Raw genomic sequence first — 20,739 nt, forward strand, 5'->3', positions numbered from 1 at the left:
TTTTTTATCTAGGAGTAATTGGTCACCTAAAGAATATGTCCTTTTAGAGAACACCTAAGTTTAAAGGTCCCTAAAAGAATAAGTTCAGGTCTACTAACCAGAACAGGGTTCGAGAGTTCGATTACGTGTGAGGAAGGTTATAGCACCCTCATAACGCCCATCAAAAGATGGTACCAACTTAAATTTGTGTTATCCAATGAGCCTTAAAATTTTACTAAGTAATTAATTATTGAAAATTATTCTCAATTGACTCTAATACTTTTAGCAAAAAATTGAAAAAATCCCATCACCTCAGGAGTATACAAGAAAACTACTGTTTCACTTGCAGAGGCTCCATCGTCGGATTATTTAACATTTCAAAAAAAAGAAAGAAAAGAATGATTGTTTTTGTGCAGAAAAAATTGATACTTTTAACTTTTCTCTAAAAATATTCTTTTGAAATTTTAATTTCGAGAAAAATTGATACTTTCAACTTTTTCTCAAAAACCTTTTATTGAAATTTTATTTTAAAGGAAAATTGATACTTTCAACTTTTTCAACTTTTTCTCAAAAATATTTTTTGAAAATTTTGATTTTCAAGAAAAATTGATACTTTCAACTTTTTCTCAAAAACCTTTTTTGAATTTATTTTTAAGGAAAATTTATACTTTCAACTTTTTCTCAAAAACCCTTTTTTTTGAAATTTTATTTTTAAGAAAAATTGATACTTTCAACTTTTCTCCAAAAATATATTTTTTTTAGAAACTCTGATTTTAAAGGAAAATTGATACCTTCAACTTTTCCTCAAAAATTTATTTTTTTGAAAATTTATTTTTAAAGAAAATTGATACTTTCAACTTTCCCCAAAAATATATATTTTTTATTTTTATTTAAAGAAAATAGAATAATAAAACAAAATAAAAGTGAAAATAAATAAAAATTAAAAAAATAAAGAAAAGTAAAACAAAATAAAAATAAAATAAAGATAAAAAGAATATTAAATAAACCTAATCTAATAAATAAAAAAATAAATAAACAAATAAATAAATAAATAAATTCAAAAAAAAAAACTTGGAGCGGCTCGGCTCGGCTCAAGGAAGAGAAATGGCTCGAAAAAGCGACTTGAGACCTCGGCTCGGAGGGGAAAGACACGCGCGGGTCAGGAAGCGGGTTGACGCTCAGGTCGGGTCGGATCTCAATAAAACGCGCGGATCCTCTAAGTCACTTAAGACAAAAACGACGTCATTTTGGGAGGGTGTATAAGGCTTTTCCCTCTATTTTTTCGACAGAAACCTTTTCCCCTCTCTCTCTCTTCCTACTTTTTCCTCTCGCTTCTCTCTAAACGATCGAAGAACTCCGGTTGAATTTCACCGAATTTTAGAATTTTTCACCGGATTCTGGAATTTCTTCCCGAAATTTGAGTTTTTCATCGGAAGTTCATCGAAAAGTTGGTCGGTTTCTGGGATCCTTCGTCCGAAACTGGACAGCTCGTCGGAAACTTCAAAGTTGGCCAGAATCGTCGTCGAAAAATTCAACCTTCGCAGGAAAAATCACAAGATTCTAGAAATTTTTCAAAAATTTCTAGAAAAATTTTCGCCAAAAATCTCTAAAAAATTATTTTCGATTTCCACAGCTATTCTAACATTTCTCAACCTTCTTTTAGCCTTCAAAAACTCTTCTATACATTTTTTTTCTCTCAAATCAGTAGCTTTTTGCTCACTGTTTTTTTATGTCCTCTGCTTCTGTGTTCTGTATCTATTTATAGGGATTGATCAGAAGAGTTTTTGATCAATTCCTATTCCTTTTTGGACGGAGATTCAATCTTTGAATCCAATCTGGACTCTGATTGAATCCCCATTCTCAGTAGGATTCTTCAACAAAATTCAATCCCAACCTTCCAAAATAAAAATCAGATAAAAAAATAAAAAAAAATTAATAGATAATTAGAAACATAATAATAAGATAAATCAACAATAATATTATAAGATAAATAAAAAAATAAAAATAACAGATAAATATGAGATAAATAAAAATACATATAAAATAAAATGAAAAAGAAAAAAAGAAAAAAAATAAAATAAAGAAAGGGAAAAATAAAATAAATATATATTAATAAATAGTAATAATAAATAAATAATAAATACATAGGATATAAAGGAAAATATATACATAAAATATAAAATAAAAATAACAAAAATATAAAATAAAATTGGACTTATACATTTGGGCCAGGCTCAATTGATCCGAACCTAAACCAAATTGGATGTCTCCAGCAAATTTGGTCAAGTATAAAAACATTCAAGCCAAGCTATACTGAGAAATAAAAGGGGTTGTCCGAGAGAGCAGAAATGGTTAGAGAAGATGATCTACATTAAATGCCATATCTCAAAGCTGTGATTTTAGAGGGCTTAAGGCGTCACCCTCCTTTACATTTTGTACTACCACACGCGGTTACAGAAGATGTAGTTTTGAATGGTTGCTTGGTACCTAAGAATGGTACATTGAATTTTATGGTAGCAGAGATGGGTTGGGACTCAACAGAGTGGGAAGATCCCATGGCATTCAAGCCAGAACGGTTTTTGAGCAATGGTGAAAAGGCAGGGGATGCTTTTGACATAACTGGAAGTAGGGAGATTAAGATGATGCCATTTGGGGTTGGAAGAAGGATTTGCCCTGGCCTTGCTTTGGCCATTCTTCACTTAAGAGTATTTTGTAGCAAATTTGGTTTGGCAGTTCGAGTGGACTACTGTCGATGGAGATGATGTAGAGTTGTAGACTTAACGGAGAAACAAGAGTTTACTACAGTGATGAAGTGTCCATTAAAAGCTCATTTAACTCCAAGGTTTGGATAAGGATATTGTTCATTGTCTGCAGAAAAAGCAGCAAAAATATAAGTATGTGGCTGTTACGTATATGTATATATTATCCAAATTTGACATAATACCTTTGTGAACCTTAAATAAACCATCAGCCATTGTCCCCAAGGCACCTTGCCAAGGCAATCTCTTGAATCTAGGCCAGCAGATAATTTCAACTATTTATTTTTAAGTTGTTTGTCTCTGGAAGGTTTTGTAAGATAGAAAATGTAATAGCAGAATGTCACCAGGAAAATACAGTCAAATGGCTGATTTATTTCTTGTGGATTTATGATGATTTGGATGAATATGAAAACTTGGTTCTGCTCCTATTTCTTGGCAGACTAAAAAGCAATCCACTGTCTCTAGATCTTCAGCCGAAGCTGAGTATATTTCCATGGCTGCCGCTACTTCATAACTATTATGGTTGTGATCTCTTCTTACCGATTTCATTGTTTCACAATCTAGCCCTATTTTTCTTTATTGTGATAATCAAACCGCATTTCATATTGCTACCAATTCTGCGTTATGTTAAAAAACGGTATTTTTATATACAAATTACAATTTTATTAGCACAATTATGTTATAAAAAAATATTGTTATTTATAAGATTACGGATTAATCTTATAAGATATTCAAATAAAGTAAGAAAGAGATGACATATCCCTAAAACATCACTTCTATCAAATTCATAAATTTATTTTAACAATTTATAGTTCATATTTAATAATCGATTATATGAAAAATATCACACAACTTGATTTAATTATTTGTGGATGAAAAATCATATTAAAAAAATATGATATTAGAACACATATAACATTTAAAAGATTTAAAATCTTTTTTTTTTGGGCAAAAAAATCACATTGCATTGATGTCAATATTAAAAAAAGAAAAAGTAATAAAAAAGAAATAAAGGACCTAAAATAAAAATATATATATGCCAATTTTTTTACTTAACATAGATTTTCAGTCATAAAATTTTTTTTTTAAGAAAAAAAGAATTATGTTGCACATTTGGGCCATGCTCATACTAAACTCAGAACCCAACGACCCATTAAATATGATTTGGATTTGCTCTGTTAGTCGAAGCCAAAAGGGTAAAATGGAGAATTTACAAAGTTCTGTTAAGCAGCCACCTCATTCGCTGAATCGCTATCCAATTCCATCTTTCAGGTACCCCCCAATTTCTCTCAGTTTTTCTTCAATTACTCAATTTCTTCTATAACAATTCCTCATCCGTTCCAATTTCACCATTTTCCAGGCTCAGCCGAAAAAAACCCAGATTGAAAATGGCAATGGCACTGGCAATGACCACAGATTGTGCAAGTAGTAGATGGAGCATGGCATCTTTAAAGTCAGCTCTGCCGCCACTCGCTTCAACAGCTTCTTCCATTGGATATCCATGTCATCGTCGTCGTAGTTCTTCCAAATGCCCTCAGCTTGTTCGCTCTTTCACTGGTCTCTCTCCTGTTAACCCTCTCCATTCCCTCGGTTCCTCTGGTAATACTAATGCGTCTCTCCTCCCACTTTCTTTTTTATACCCTTTTCTTGTAATTACTTAAATTTGCTTTTTGAATAATTAAAATAACAAAATTAGAATCTTTTTGTGTTTTGGTGAATGAAATTCATGGTTTTTTTTACTTTCATAGAGAACAATTAAGTTACACTTTTTGTTACATTTCAGTTCATTCTTAATCAGTTCATGTTAGAATTTGCTATGAATTACTTAAAAATTGGATTACTTGAGACTTTTAAGTGTTTTCTTCTGACAATTGGGATTTTGATAATAAGAATTGACTATTGAGGATTGAGAATGTTGAATGTCCATTGAAATTTTTACATTTCTTGAGAGTTTTATTTGAGATCATTTGTTCTACATTTGTACTCTCTAATAACTTTGCTTTATTTATTAGTGGGTACTAGGCAGTAGCTTTATGGAATAGTTTTTCTTTCAAGTTATGCGAAACAGAATTACTAATGATCTATAACTCTAATTATTATGTCACTAGTCACACAAACATTGGCAGACCTCAACAGCTTTGAGCACAACTTCACCATAATTGATAATGGTTTTAAAGTTTATGCTATGAGGCATGGCCGACGAGTACCTAAACTCAACAGGCCTCCTGACCAGCGTCGTGCACTCCTTCGATGTCTCACCACTCAGCTCCTTAAATATGGTCGGATCAAAACCACCAGGGCTAGGGCAAGCGCTATGAGGAAGTATGTTGACAAGATGATCACCTTAGCTAAGGATGGTTCTCTTCACAAAAGAAGGCAGGCACTTGGCTTTATTTATGAGAAACAAATTGTGCATGCGCTATTTGCTGAGGTGCAAGATAGGTATGGTGAAAGAAATGGCGGATATACAAGAATTATTAGAACCCTACCTAGACGAGGGGACAATGCGCCGATGGCCTACATCGAACTTGTGTAGGTACTTTCTGTTGTTAAGGAACATTGCTTGATTGTATGAACGGTTGACTGTTTTGATATACATCAGTGCAGCTGAACAAGGTTTGTCTTAATTCTTATTTTGTTTACCTTCAATCATGTATGTCCCTTGATGCTAGATGATGTTTTAGCTATATTTTCATACCAGTTTAATATTTGGTTGAATAAATAATGTCCATATAATATCCACATAGTTAAAATGCAATTAAGGCACATCTTGACATCCCAGAATTCATGGCTAAATGTTTACTACAATTTTTCTTGATCTGGGCCATTTCCGTTGTCTATTTTACTATGATGGGCTGACTTCAATTATTGTTCACTACAATGTTTCTGATCCTTATCATATTTGGCATGTCAGGTTTATTGAAAAGGACCAAATAATCCAAATTTACTTATTTATGCTTTGATCCTGAATTCAGTAGTTTCTTAACCCGTGTGAACAATCCTGGCTTCATAATGCTTAAGATGAGCCTCTAAATCGAATATGGGTAGGCCTCCATGATGGGCCTTTTGGATATCGCTGAATTTTGGATCTTCTATCAACAAAAAAATGGGTTGGGAAAACGAAATTATTCGACATGGATTCTACAAACATTTGATTCAACAATGAATGTTTATTTCTATTAACTTAAAGAATTGACTTACGATTCTTATCATCAACATAAAAAAAAAATTAACATAATTTTTTTTGAGAAAAAAATATAAGTATCATTGAAAAGTAGGAGCAAAAATGTAGAAGTCATTGTTAGAAAAATCATCCGGTGAAACCCCAACATATCTAGTATTCTAATTTCTTTATTAAACACTTGAAGGCAGCAGCTAGGTTCTTTTTTTAAATCAATTCAGGCTTTGATCTTATATAAAAGTAATAATGACTGGCAGTTAATTTTACTTTTTGACAAAATGGAAACTTGGTTCCTTGTCATCTCTGCACTTTGCATATCTGCAATCCTCAAAGCCTTCTTTAACCTCATCTTCCCGTCCCAAATACCAGGCGCCAAGCTCCCCCCAGGGCCTCCTAAATTTCCCATCATTGGCAACTTCTTATGGCTTCACAGGTACGAATCCTTCTCGGATCTTGGTCCAATCCTTCGAAGTCTCATCCCAAAGTTTGGTCCCATGGTAACTCTCCATGTCACCTCTTACCTTACCATCTTTGTTTCTGATCGCTCCGTTGCACACCAGGCCCTAATTGAGAATAGTTCTGTTTTTGCTGATCGACCACCGGCACTTACAATTGGGAAAATAATTAGTAGAAACCAACATAATATTGGTTCTGCTGCCTATGGCCCTACTTGGCGTATTCTGCGAAGAAACCTGACGGTGGAAATTCTTAATCCTTCTCGGGTAAATTCTTACTCTCAAGCTCGGATAAGGGTCTTGCATATGCTCAAGGAGCAGCTGATCAATTCACAAAATGCTGGTGATTCTATCCGTGTGGTGGACTATTTTAGACATGCCATGTTTTGCTTACTAGGCCTCATGTGTTTTGGAGCTCAGCTTGATGAAAACCAGATTAAAAAAGTTGAGGTAGTTCAAAGGGACTTGCTGTCGAATATCCATAGGTTTGATATACTAAACTTCTGGCCAAGGGTGACAAAGATTTTGTTTTATAGGCTTTGGAAGGAGTTCTTGCAAATTCAACGAAATCGAGATGATGTTTTTATCCCATTAATAAGAGCACGAAAGAAGTCAAAGGAAGAGAACTTAATCAACAAGATGAAAGAGGATAAAGAAAGGAAAGAAGATGATGATTTCATTTTATCATATGTTGATACTTTGTTGGATTTACAACTTCCTGAGACGAAGAGGAAACTTGATGAAGGGGAAATTGTGGCTTTGTGCGCAGAATTTCTTAATGCTGGCACGGATCCTACAACCACAGCATTGGAATGGATTATGGCAAATTTGGTCAAGTACCCACATGTTCAAGAAAAGCTGTATATGGAGATTAAGGGGGTTGTGGGGGATGCAGCTGTAGAGGTCAAAGAAAATGATTTGAATAAGATGCCTTATCTAAAAGCGGTGGTTTTGGAAGGTCTAAGGCGTCACCCTCCTGCACACTTTTTGTTCCATGGAGTGACAAAAGATGTAATTTTGAACGACTTTTTAGCGCCTAGAAAGGCTATTATAGTTTTCTTCATTGAAGAGATGGGATTGGACTCCAAGATTTGGGAAGATCCCTTGGCATTCAATCCGGAAAGGTTTCTACATGGTGAGGAAGAGGTTGACTTAAAAGGTAGGACGGAGATTAAGATGATACCATTCGGTGCAGGAAGGAGGATATGTCCAGCTCATAGTTTGGCCATGCTTCATTTAGAGTATTTTGTAGCCAATTTAGTTTGGTTTTCTAAGTGGAAGGCCAAGGATGGAGAGGACGTTGATTTGTCAGAGAAAAAGGAACTTACATTTGTGATGAAAAATCCATTGCAAGCTTGCATTTATAGCTGGCCTAGGCTAGGCATGGTTGGCTGATTATACGCTTAATGCCTGTGTGGTTGGTTGAGTTGGTAAAAGATGAAATACTACGCTCGATTTCGCCTATCAATAGTCTCCTTGTAAATCTAATCTAAGTCCTTCATGAAACGTGCGATCTGTTTTGATCTTGAAATGGAGAAACCTCCCCTCACCTTAAATTTTTTAGCACAAAATATATATGAATTTAGCTTTTGGAAATGCATCTCTTACAGAAACTTGTTAATGTTTATTAGGAAATTTTACATAGTCTTGACAGGCCAATACAGAGAAGCTGCTACAAGCCCTCCCTCCCTTCAAATTTTGTCACAGAATGCCTTAACCTGCATGTCATGCCATTGAGTTTCCGATTGTTTTGTGCTGTTTGTGCTTTTCTATTGGATCGGATAAGGTTGCCATATGTTGATTTAGCATGTGTGCATATATATTTAATTGCCCGCAAGACGGATGCACTTTTCCTTTAGTTTGTTTTCATTAGTTTGTTTATTCAATTTGCTTGATATTTGTACTCAAACCTCTTGAAGTTGAAAAATAATTAAAAATCTAGTATTACTATTTATTCTTTGTTTTTCTTTATTTTTTGAAAGCATATCTAACTTTAAGGGAATAAGTCATTGCCACACATATGAAATAATAATTCATCACTTAAAGATAGCAACAGAAATAAAAAGAAAACCTCTTAAAATATTGTCCATGTCCAACTTTGAACCACACCTAATATACTTGTATTATCAGATAATCTTACTTTAATGTAATGTTGAAATTTGAACCAAAAATATAAATCAATTGATTTATACAATTATCGTTAAAAAATGTTCTTTTTTTTTTTGCTGCAACTCTGATAATTTAACGTGCTCCTGGCAATTTTAAATTCAGATTACTTGCTTGTTAAGCAAATCTACTGATAGCAGCCAGGTAACAACGAAAATAACTGATTTGATTAAAAATTTCCTTTTTTTTTTTTCAAGTAGTGTAGATGGCATCTTTTTTATCTTCTAAGAACCAAATGAAACAATGAATTTAGAGAGATTAAACAATTATTTCCTCCTTTTCAAATTGCAATTTCTGCCTGCCAATTTTAAAATTTAGAGAGATTCAATCAACCATTGGGTCTGTAATTTACGTCGGTTGAAACGAATGAGTGTTCAACTCTGTAATGTTCTCCAATTTATTTGGACTTCTTGTACCTTGGACTGCATGTCCCAATAGATTTCCACAGATCAAACAAGTTTGAAGCCTCTAAAAAGATCATTTTAATGTTGTCCATTATCTTCAATAAACAATAACAAATATGTCATTATGCATCTCCCATTCTTGCATTTCCTAGGTTTCCAAATGAAAAGAAAGAGGTAACATTTTAGAATGGAATGCATTATCATCACAGAAAAGATATTGTATACGTGCTCTCTTGGAGACTCAGTCATTTTTCTTTGTTTCCCAGTTAAAATAACCATAAAATTATTGGTACTTCAGTATATGGCATGACCATCACAAAACGTACTTCTCTCTTGGTGACTCAGAGCTGATTTGTGATCATCTTGGCTCAACAAATATGTATCCTTGTCAAGACAATCACTATGGTTCAAAACCCACCCACATTGGACTACCTTTATACAGTTTATCAATTGAACTAACATAAACAAAAAGACTAAAGCCAGTCAATGTAAACAAGAACTGATAATTTTAAATATGACAAAAAAAAATGATACGAAAGAAGTCATAAAATTAGCATGATTTAAAATTTTAGTAAAAATTATATATGAATTTGATAAAATAAAAAATATGTTTTGTTCTTAATATAAACTCCTCTGCTTTTATCCCTTTAAATATCATATACTGCAGCAGTTTCAGTACTCCACCAGCCATCTTGTTTTAAGTTGCCAGAATGGAAACTTGGCTTATCATCATATCCTCTCTCTTCATTCCTGCAATTCTTAAAACCCTCTTTAACCTTCTTTTCCCTTAAAGAAAACCTACCCACAACCTTTCTCCTAGCCCCTTCACCTTGCCTATCATTGGGAACCTGTTATGGCTACGCAAATCCTTTACTGACCTCTAACCAATCCTCAGAGACCTGCACTTAAAGTTTGGTCCCATAGTTCATGTTACCTCACGCCCTGCTATCTTCATTTCTGATCGCTTCCTTATCCACCAAGCCTTGATCCAAAATGGTGCGGTTTTTGCTGATCGTCCTCCAGCTCGTCACTCGGAGAATTGTTAGTAGCAATCAACATACCATTAATGCTGCTTATGGACATACATGGCGCGTTCTACGTAGGAACCTCACGGCGGAAATACCCAACCATTCCCGTGTCAGATACTACTCTCATACCCGTAAATTGGTATTGCAGATACTCAAGGAAAAGCTTAGTATGAAGTCTGGTGAAGCTGTCATTGTGGTGAACTATCTTAGATATGCCATGTTTTGTTTATTAGTCCCCATGTGTTTTGGTGACAATTTTTATGAGAGCCAGATAAAAAAATTTGAAGACGCTCAGCGCTACATTCTACAGAATTTAGAGGTATTCAATATACTAAACTATTGGCCAAAAGTGACAAAGATCTTGTTTTATAAGAAATGGAAATATATCTTGCAAATTCGCAAGAATCAGGAAGACCTATTGATCCCTTTAAGGACCAGAAAGAAGGTGAAGCGAGAAAGCTTGAGCAAGTCGAAAGATGGTAAAGAGAAAAAAGATGGAGAAGAGCATATTGTGTCATATGTTGATACACTATTGGATCTACAACAGCCTGAGGAGAAGAGGAAACTTGATGAAGGGGAAATCATGAGTTTGTGCTCTTAGTTTCCTAATGCTGGCACAGATACTACATCCACTGCACTGCATTGGATTATGGCAAATTTCGTGAAATATCCACATATTCAGGAGAAGCTATTCATGGAGATTATAGGGGTTGCGGATGGAAAAGATGAGGTCAACGAAGATGACTTGCAGAGTATGCCTTATTTGAAGGCAGTGATCTTGGAAGGGCTAAGAAGGCACCCTCCTGCACCCTTTGTGCTGCCACACTGAGTAACAGAAGATGTTGTTTTGAACAACTTTTTGGTGCCTAGGGAGGGTATTGTAAATTTTTTCATTGCTGAAATGGGATGAGACCCGAAGGTTTGGGAAGATCCTATGGCATTCAAACCAGAAAGGTTTCTTAATAGTGGTTGCAGTGAGGAAGTGCTCGATATAACTGGCAGCAAGCAGATCAAAATGATACCATTTGGGGCAGGGAGGAGGATGTGTCCGGCTTATGGTTTGGCTATGCTTCATTTGGAGTGCTTTGTTGCAAATTTAATTTTATCCTTTGAGTGGAAGGCCGTGGATGGAGATGATATTGATTTGTCAGAGAAGCAGGAATTTACAATGGCAATGAAGAATTCATTGCAGGCTCACATATATCCAAGCCTTAGGTATTAAGGCTGTGGCTGAATAAAAAACTAACATTAATTTGGAAATTTTATAAGCAGCATATCGTGATTTGTCAGAGAAGAAAGAATTTTCCATTGCAAGCTTGCATATAGCCCGGCCTAGGAAAGTTAAGGCTGGCTTATCGGAAATGTATCTTTTACAGAAACTTGTCGCTGTTTCTTCGTAACTTTTTCACAGCGTTGACAAGTCATTACAGAAGAGCTGCTACAAGCAAGCCCTCCCTTCATATTTTGTCCTAGAATGGCTTACCATGTCATGGCCTTGAGTTTCTGATTTATTTGTGCTTCTCGCGCTTTTCCATTGAATCGGATAAGATCGATGTCCACATGTTGGTTTAGCATAGGTATCTATTTTTCTAAACAATATATATATATATATATGTACCGTTAAAAAAAAGACGTATCTACATGGATGTTGTTGACTATCCTTGATTTTTTATATTAACGACGAATTCTGTCTCCTTTTTTTTATATAAAAAAATTGTAGTTTAAGAATAAAAAAAAATATTATAAGAACTGAAATTTAAATTTCAAACAAGTATAATTATATAAATTAAGTTTTGAATTCATAATTTTGTCTCCCTTTCTTTCTCAACTTATTAATTTATTGCCTGTACAATTAAGTTATAACATGTAAATTACCTTTGCTTCATTTAATTATCATGACATAACGTGACATCCTTCATTAATCACCTAAATCTGATTAATTTTAATTAAAGTTAGATTTAGTGATCAATGATAATCCACAAATCCACCATCACCAAAAGGATTTTGAGATGTCGTACGAGTAAATAAGTTTAAATTACAGAGATGATAATAAATTATTATCATATGCAGTGGAACAAGAAACGTTGGATGTATTTCACCTATAAATTTTTATTTTAATATTATAATTAGTTAATTTAATAAAAAATTATATAAAATTTTATTATTTAAAAGTATAAGTTCAACATAATTTTTTTAATAGATGTTACGTAATATTAAATTTTAATTAATTAATTATATTATAATAATTGTAAATGATTTATCTCGCCATTTTTGTTTCAATTATTGGTACACATGATTTGACGATAATTTATTACCCAAATTTAAGGTGGGTCTAACAATTCATTGCTTGTAAAATAAAATATTGTAAAATGACGTTTGGTTTAGAGAAAAATTAAATTATTTTTTATAATTTTATTTTTTATAATTTAATTTTCACGTTTAGTTTATAGTATTTGATTTTTATGAATATTTTAAGATTCTTAAAAATGTTCAAATATTTCGAAATCATAAATTCATCTTTCTTTATGATTTTTTTTATATTCCAAAAAAAAAAAATTTTTTGTCCCACATTTGGTCTTAATAATAAAATTTTTTGTTTTATTTTATCTTTAAAAATTAATATAATTACATAATAAATGGACACACATTCTAATACAAAAATAAGCATTCATAACCACATAATTAGATAAAGGTACAATCTTAACCACATAATTAAATACTTGACATACTATTAGACACGTAGTATTTTACATATAATAAAAATAATATTTTTAAAAGAACAAACGAAGTAGATAACAATAATTTTATGTTTTCAAATTATTTTTGTTTAAAAACCACTACATTTTTTATGTATGAAACGTAATAAATCAATTAAATAATTAAAAAATAAAATAGATATTTTTATATCAATGATATTTCTAATATGAGAAATGTAATAATTGATATAATATTAAAAAAATTATGATACTCGAAAACATAACACTTGCAAACGAAAATCACTTTTTTTTTGTTTCAAAATATAGTTGATAATGACTAAAAATAATAAAGTAAAGTTACATTTGATTGAGTGTTTTGTTGACTTAAGAAATATAAATTTTATGTATTTTGTTTATAGTAATATAAAATTATTTAATAAAATTTTTTATTATATTGTCATCGATAATACATAAATAATGTGTGATATTTATAATACTGAAATATCATTTAAAAAATTTTATGTTTTTTAATCTTAAGAGCATAGTCTTTGTTAAATTTTGAAAAAATAATCTTGATATTTTTAATAAATATTACATTTTCTATATTAAAAAAGCAATATTTTTTGAATTCTAAAAAATATTTTTTCAAATTTTCAATAAAAATTATATTTTTATCTTAGAAATATCATCTTTTCAACAATGATTGTATCTTTAACTAAATATCTTATTTTCAATAAAGATTGTAATTTCTATCTTAAAAATGTTATTTTTATTAAATTCTAAAAAATGTATTTCATATGTTTAATAAAGATTACATTTTTTATCTTAAAAAATATTATTTTATATGATCAATTATATCTCATATGTTAAAAACATAGTACTTTTGGAACTACAAAAAATTCAAAATTCATATTTTTCAACAATCAACTTCGTTTTTTTTTTAAACATTGTTTTTATTATAATTAATTTTTTTATAACATATTATAACATATGATTATATTTCTAATAATAACATATGATTATATTTCTAACATAACAATTTTAAGTAAATTAAAAATTTTAAGTTTACGTATTAGAATATGTCTCAATTTATCATATAATTATGTTGATTTTTAAAAGTAAAATAAAAAAAATTTATTATTGAGGATAAAAGTGAAATAAATTTTACATTTGACTGATAATCTTAAAAATTTTGAAGGATAATAGGTTTTTGATTTAAAGCCATCACTCTTATTTTTTAATATTGTTGAAAATCATAAAAAATTTTAAAAATTAGATTTCGTGAACCAAATTAAATAATCAAATTACAAAAAAAAAATTTTTGATCAATAATCTAATTTTCTTCTAAACCAAATATCCTCTAATCAAATTACAAAAAATAAAAATTTCAATAAATAATCTAATTTTTTCCTGAATCATATACCTTCTAGATGTATTACAAAAAGTTATCGAGCGTGATCCACGATAGTGAGCTAGTGCTTGGAAAGTTCCAACCCAAACTTTGTTCTACCATGCCCATTTCAAAGCCAAAAAGTATCCCAAAAATTAGAAAAAGAATAAAATTAAAAATGAAACAATATTTTTGGGATAATTTTTTATTTTTAGTATTTTTTGCTTTTATTATGTTATTGTTTCTTTTTAATTTTTGTAATATTTTAAAAAATTATTGTACAATTGTCCACTTAATCTTATCTTTCCCAATCCAATCACTCATTTATCCTATAGAAATGTCATATTGCACATATATATATATATATATATGCATATTTTTTACGAAAGAATCTGTAATTTAAAAATAAAAAATTCTCCAACCCTATAAAAACGCTATATGACATACATATATATATATTTACAAAAGAATTGTAGCTGAAAATAAAAATAAAATTATACTTTGATGATTGACATGTATTTGGAATATTAAGAACAAGACGAAGGAAAAAATAATTCCATCACTTACTTTGTGGAATTGTAAAATAGAAATAAAATATAGAAAAAAAAAATTTAAATGAGTTTAAATTTTATCACCCTTTAACTCTTTATTTACACCCTCTAATTAATTATTTATTGTCACATTTTTTTTTAGCTTTAGGAATATATTATTTCATATTGAATTAATAATAATTTCTTCAATGCCTTAAAATTTTAAAATTTTAAATCCATTTATTTTTCTTCGTTTTTCAACGTGTACTCTCTTTTTCTATCCTTTTTCATCACTTATATATAATTAATCATGTATCTTTTTTTATTATTTATTTTTATTTAATAAATAAATTGATTATATATTTTATTATCATTTATATGTTCTTTTATATGATTGTTTTTATTTAAAATAATAATAATTTTAAAAATATTACTATATCTATACATCTTAAAATAAAAACAACTAAATATTTGTTTACTTTATTATTTATACAATTATCTATTTTATTTTTTCATTCACTAATAATCTATGTGATTATAAAATTGATTTTTTTTGTATTTATTATTTTAGCTATTAATTAATTAATTTATATAATTATATAAATGATATGTTAAGTAATTATAGTTAATTAATTTAAAAAATAAAATAAATAACTAAACAAATAATGGAGAAAGCCAATCAAAGCCTATAAGTGTTAGGATATATCTGTCCAGGGACGACTCTAGAGTGGAGGCAACTGTTTCGATTAAAATCCTGAAAAATAATTTTACCGTTAATAAGTTACCCAAAAATTTAATGATTCTTATAATTAACTCCCACTAAAATCTAAAAAATAAGTAAAATTATTAAAAACAAATCCAAATTTTTTAATTTTTTCTCCACAAAATTGTAAAAGAAACATTTAAGTATAGATCTTTTATAATATTGAAAAGTATGTGGATGTATTAATAAAATAAAAAAGATAATTGAATAAAATAATGGTTCACAATATAAATATAAAATTATTATTATTATTATTGGTAGTTGATATAATAATTTCTTTGACTTTAGTTGAAATTAAATAAAAAAAAAAATCAGAAACTGAAAAAGACTCTAAAAAAAGAAAATTAGAATGGGTAAAAGAAAAAAAAAAACTGTTTGTTAGGAATCAAACAATTAACTAAAAGAAAAGAAAAAAGAACTTGTGGAAAATGTGATCTAAATTAATTTAGTGTAAATATAAAAAATAAGATTTCTACCTAAAAAACTAAATAAACATTTTTTTACTTTTTTTTTGTCTTTTTAATATGATCCAGTAAGCTTATTTGATAATTTGAATTTTTGTTAAAGTTTTTATATTTAAATTAATTTTGATAGCATAATATAAAGATTTAATATTTTTTTTGAAGTTATCCAATTTTTTTTTTTGAAGTTATGTGATATATTTTTATTACGGCTTGTACAATGAAATTACTTAAATTACGACATCCTAATAAAAAAAAAAGTGAATTTGGATAACATCCTTTTGAATTTTAGATAAAATTGTTTCCAAAGCAACCATATATGAAAAAATATTTTAAAAAATAATGTAAAGAGTTTTTTTTTTATAAAGTTGAATTTTTATATTTTTTTAAAATTTTATACAGATATTTTATTATTTCATATTTCTAGAAGTATTTGATATTGTGTTAATGAAATTTATTTTAATTTGTACTAATTCTTGTAAACAAATATTATTTTAAAATTTGTTATCATATAAATTTTGAATCCATCACTGAATCTATCCATATATAGTAATTCATAAAAAAATAAAAAGAAAAGAAAGACCATCAACATTAAACAAAGGGAGCTTCTAAATGCATTATGATTTTTACTCTTCACACCTAATTTTTTTAAGTAAAATTATTTAAATACTCTTATCATAAGTTTTATGATATTTATATATAGTAAGTTTTATAATTTTTTGGAAATTCATTTTAGAAAAATTTTATAACTTATTGAAATGAAATTTCGGTAAGATAAAAATTTATGAAAAATTACAAAAAGGATTTTATTAAAATTTTTATTAATTAGTTTAAAGAAAAAAGTATTATTAGAAAAAATAATAAATTTCAATATGAATGAAAAAAAAGTTAATTTTACTACTTTGATCTTAAAGAAAAAATAAAATCTTATGAAAGATAATGAAGAAATTATAAGGTTTGATCAATATATAACAAACAATCAGTTGATATTAATTGTCAATTTAGATAATTTTATAAATAAAAAATCAAAATCAAATAATTTTAGATAATTAAAATTTTAATTAAAACTTTTAAACCAAAATAGAATAATTTTAAGTAATTAAAAGTTCAATTAAAACTTTTAAAAGTTTAAAGAGCAAAATAAAATTTAAGTTGAACGTTTTAAAGATGGTAATTTTTAAAACAAAATCGGACTTAAAAGGAAAACGAAAAAATTGAAGGAAAAGATGCAAACCGACACGGCGCCATCAATGGAAAGTTGGAAAACTCCCAATGTTTCGGTGATTTCGAATAAATTTAAAACCGATGCCCAATTCAAAAGAAAATTCAAAAGCCGTTTTGATCCCTCCGGAATCCGAAGGTAATCTTTTTTTAACCTTTTTTTTCTAGGGTTTAGGGTTTTATGAATTTCGTTTATTTTTTATTGTATTCGTGAAGTTGAATGTTTATTCTTTTGAGAAAATTTTGCCCAATTTTCTTTTATCTGTTCTTTTGTTTTTTGATGGTTTTTTTTCCCCATAAAGTTGGTTTCATTTGGGTGGGTTTTTAGTTTTTTCTAAATTTGATGTTCTTATAGTTTTGATCAATGGGTTGGGTTCCTTTTGAAAAGATTAAAAATTTTGAATGTCAAAAATTTTTTTTTTCTTTTGGTTGCATATTTAGTTTCTAAAATTATGGGTATAATGTTTTTGTTAGCTTGAATTTTGACAGGGTTTAATGAATAGCTGCCTACGAATCAAATTTTCGATATTGGGTGTCTTAAGAATTTAAATATGGGACCTGACTTAAAGCTGACTGAGAAATCCGAAGCCACATCGAAGGTGGTTTCCACTGAAAAGAAAAAAGGAAGTGTAGCTCAAAATCAAGATGAGGGGATGCAAGGAAAAATGGATATAAAGGTTGATTTTGCTGAATGCATGAATTCTGGAGAGTCTGAGATGATTGATGTTGAATGCCACGATGCCACTGAGTATTCGAGTTCTTTTGGTGACACGGTATCTGGGGATGAGAATGGTTTGGTAGGCAATGATGAAGTTGAATCACCGCTGCGGAAACCAAGGTTGGTTGGATCATTATTTGATGGATGTCATGGACTGTGTCAGATGAGGTAATCTTTTGTTTGAACTTTTTCATGTTTTTATTGATTTGAGGATTATATTTTGTGTAGACCTGTTATTGATGATTAACCATTTGATGCTTCAATTGTTCTGTACAGATTGTTATGCCAACTGTTATTGTCTATATGTGTTGATTCACCATAAATTAGAAATCTATTTGCTTTATGTACTTACTATAGGAAGCTTCAGACAGCATTTTGACATAAAAAAAAATAAAAAATTGTTCCTATGGGGTCAAATAGGTTCTTCTACCCTTGCACTGAGTCTCCCTTTTTCTTGGAAAAATTCAGTTTGAATGACCTAATATCCAGTCTTTTGGGACTTCCAACTTACTGAAACTGAACATTATTGATCTTGAAAAGTCTTATTTTCCATTAACTAGTATTATTTTGCTGATATTGGATGGTTATTGGTGAACTCGGTGCTTCTAGAATTTCACCATACATGGATTATAGGAAATCCTACCAATGCATAAATAAATTTTCTTTCATTCATTTTCGTAGGTAAAATAGTTACAAACAAATAAAATGTCCATGACCGTGTTTCTCCTTTGTGAAGTGGATACTTTTTCTTGGTTAGATGTTTGTCTGTGTCAGATAATTTAGTTTGTTTTGTGTCTTGAATTCTCCAGGAAGAGAAGGTTAACGGATCACTGGAGGAGGTTTATACGTCCTCTTGCGTGGCGCTGCAAATGGTTAGAAGTTAAACTTCAAGAATTTAGGTCTCAAGCACTCAAGTATGAGGGAGAGCTTGCAGAGTATGATCAAAACGAGCAGTTTGAATTTGAAAAGGTTACCTTTAAAGGCTTTGATGCAAAGTTGCGAGTGTTTCCTTCAAAAATTCAAAGAAAGGAAGAAATGAAGAGGAAGAAAAGGAAAAAAATAGAAGATACAGCTGATGTAGCATCATATATGTCACATCATAATATATTCTCCTATTATGGTATGGAGCTTATAATTATTCTTTATATGATGTTTATTATTTAAAAAGTTCTAATTAAGTTTTCTCCCTTGGCAGAAAGTAAGAGGTCTGTTGCTGCTGCTAATGATGATTGGGGTGATTTAGGTAGGAAGTAAGAATTATCCTTTTTCATAATTGTGTATTATAGCTTATGTGTCAAGCCTGCCAATGAGGAAATGATATATAAAAATTGTAAGCTGTAAACATTTCTTTGTTGTCTAGTATATAATTAAGCTTAGCTTATTTAACCCAACCAGATCTAACTTTTTCAACTGTGGATGGCTGTGAGATTATAGTTATAAACTTATAATAGCCAGTTTCTCATTTATTAATACGTGCTTGGTTTAGAAGTTGATTTTGGTGGAACATTTGAAGTTTTGAACTGTATTTGGTTTTCTGTGATAAAACGAAAATGATTTCTGAGGAAACCAGAGATTATCCTGGATTTTATGACTCTTGGTCCCTCTTAATAATGGATAATTGTTATTATATATGTCTATTTTATCACTGATTTTTTTTTGGCCAACATATTTATCACTGATTTGGGTTTAATGGTTACTTTTTCTAGGTTTGATATATAACTCTTCTGTTGTCTTTTTTTTTTTTTTTAAATCCCTATTAATTTTTGGGATTTTGCACATTTTTTTATGTAATGATTTTTGCAGATAATAAACAGTCTGTCTCTTGATTTCTACAGACAACAAAGCAATCAATGGCTATGATGACATTGGATGTAATGATGGATGGCCATTTCAATCTAGAGATGGTGATAATTTGACAGAACAGATCCTTCCGAAGATTGAAGTGCTAAGATCAAGAATTCACTTACTAAAGACACGAATGGACAAGGTCGTGAGTGAAAGTCTTCAAAAGTTTTCTCCCAACATGTTGAGTTCGCCTGTACCATCTGATGTATTGAATAATTCTGGAAATCATCCTTATACTGAAAAAGGAGATAGAAATAGTTCACAATGTACTACATCCCAGCATGCATCTGGGTGTGAAATGCGGGATAGTTTTATGCCTGAAAGTGCAGTTTCAAGTCTTGCAGAGGTAGCCTCTCTTCCCGATATGATCAGGAGCATGAGTCAGCGTCTGCTTGAGTTTTCCTCTGAAAATGTGAGTTTTTCTTGTTGACTTAATTTTGTTCACTTTCTTTATTCTTTTGTTTATACACTGCAAGTATGTAAACTCCAAATCCTCCCCTTTGCCTGCACGTTTTTTCATGATATCCTGTTTTGCTGTAATCAAGATTTATATATAAAAAATCAGTCAGGAATTTCTTAGTGTGGTAGCCATAAAATATACTTCTGTTATAATGGTTTCTTCTGTAATGGGACTGATCTTCAGTTGTAACTGTAGATTGAGGGAGAAATTCTAATACCTAACCAGGCAGCCAAGGAGGAGTTGCGTAATTTTGAAGTGATATAATTCAGCAGGTGGAGAAGCCTCACATATCGATGGAGAAGCTGAAAACTGTTTTTCTTGTTCATGCTCCTGGAGACAACTTGCCCATTAACACCTCTCTTCAACCGAATGCACAGCCACCTTTTTCCAAGTCAAAGCAAGCTGATAAGAAAAGGTCTGGAGGGGAGCAAAAATCAGGCTTAGGTAGGTGGTGCCAGAGATCCTCAGGTTAACTGGATTCTGTCTGTTGAATTTTGCTTCTATTCATGTTCAGAGAGATGAAATTTCGTTGAAAAAGGGAGTTCAACCTTTTCATCTTTGATTATGATATGTACATGCCAAGTGTGTATTCTACTTTCCTCTGCTTTCGCTTCCTGCTGCAACTTATTCCCTGCTCATGCTATTTTTCACCCTATCTGGACCATACATGTTCAGTTCGGATA

The 20,739-nt window shown here is 30.3% G+C and overlaps 1 protein-coding gene and 4 pseudogenes across 3 annotated transcripts; all 5 read left to right on the forward strand.

Moving 5' to 3' along the window:
* The first annotated feature begins 2,339 nt into the window (after nucleotides 1-2,339).
* Nucleotides 2,340-3,156, forward strand: LOC149514968 (cytochrome P450 89A2 pseudogene; annotated as a pseudogene).
* Nucleotides 3,157-3,905: 749 nt separating this feature from the next.
* LOC111294371 (large ribosomal subunit protein bL17c-like) lies at nucleotides 3,906-5,504 on the forward strand. The gene is made up of 3 exons (XM_022887652.2): nucleotides 3,906-4,010; nucleotides 4,099-4,337; nucleotides 4,847-5,504. The coding sequence occupies exons 1-3, from the start codon at nucleotides 3,940-3,942 to the stop codon at nucleotides 5,272-5,274; spliced, it is 738 nt and encodes a 245-aa protein (XP_022743387.2). The 5' UTR covers nucleotides 3,906-3,939; the 3' UTR covers nucleotides 5,275-5,504.
* Nucleotides 5,505-5,962: 458 nt separating this feature from the next.
* LOC111294099 (cytochrome P450 89A2 pseudogene) lies at nucleotides 5,963-7,987 on the forward strand (annotated as a pseudogene). The gene has a single exon (XR_016327401.1). The product of XR_016327401.1 is annotated as a cytochrome P450 89A2 pseudogene (transcript).
* A 1,865-nt stretch (nucleotides 7,988-9,852) lies between these two features.
* On the forward strand, nucleotides 9,853-11,194 carry LOC111295090 (cytochrome P450 89A2 pseudogene; annotated as a pseudogene).
* Nucleotides 11,195-17,042: 5,848 nt separating this feature from the next.
* On the forward strand, nucleotides 17,043-20,679 carry LOC111293553 (uncharacterized; annotated as a pseudogene). Its single transcript, XR_016327402.1, has 6 exons — nucleotides 17,043-17,172; nucleotides 17,508-17,919; nucleotides 18,561-18,871; nucleotides 18,947-18,994; nucleotides 19,587-20,008; nucleotides 20,252-20,679. The product of XR_016327402.1 is annotated as an uncharacterized LOC111293553 (transcript).
* Nucleotides 20,680-20,739: the final 60 nt, after the last annotated feature.

This window comes from Durio zibethinus, chromosome 14 (assembly GCF_047325235.1).
Source record: "Durio zibethinus cultivar Kanyao isolate XHJ-2024 chromosome 14, ASM4732523v1, whole genome shotgun sequence".
Classification (NCBI taxonomy): domain Eukaryota; kingdom Viridiplantae; phylum Streptophyta; class Magnoliopsida; order Malvales; family Malvaceae; genus Durio; species Durio zibethinus.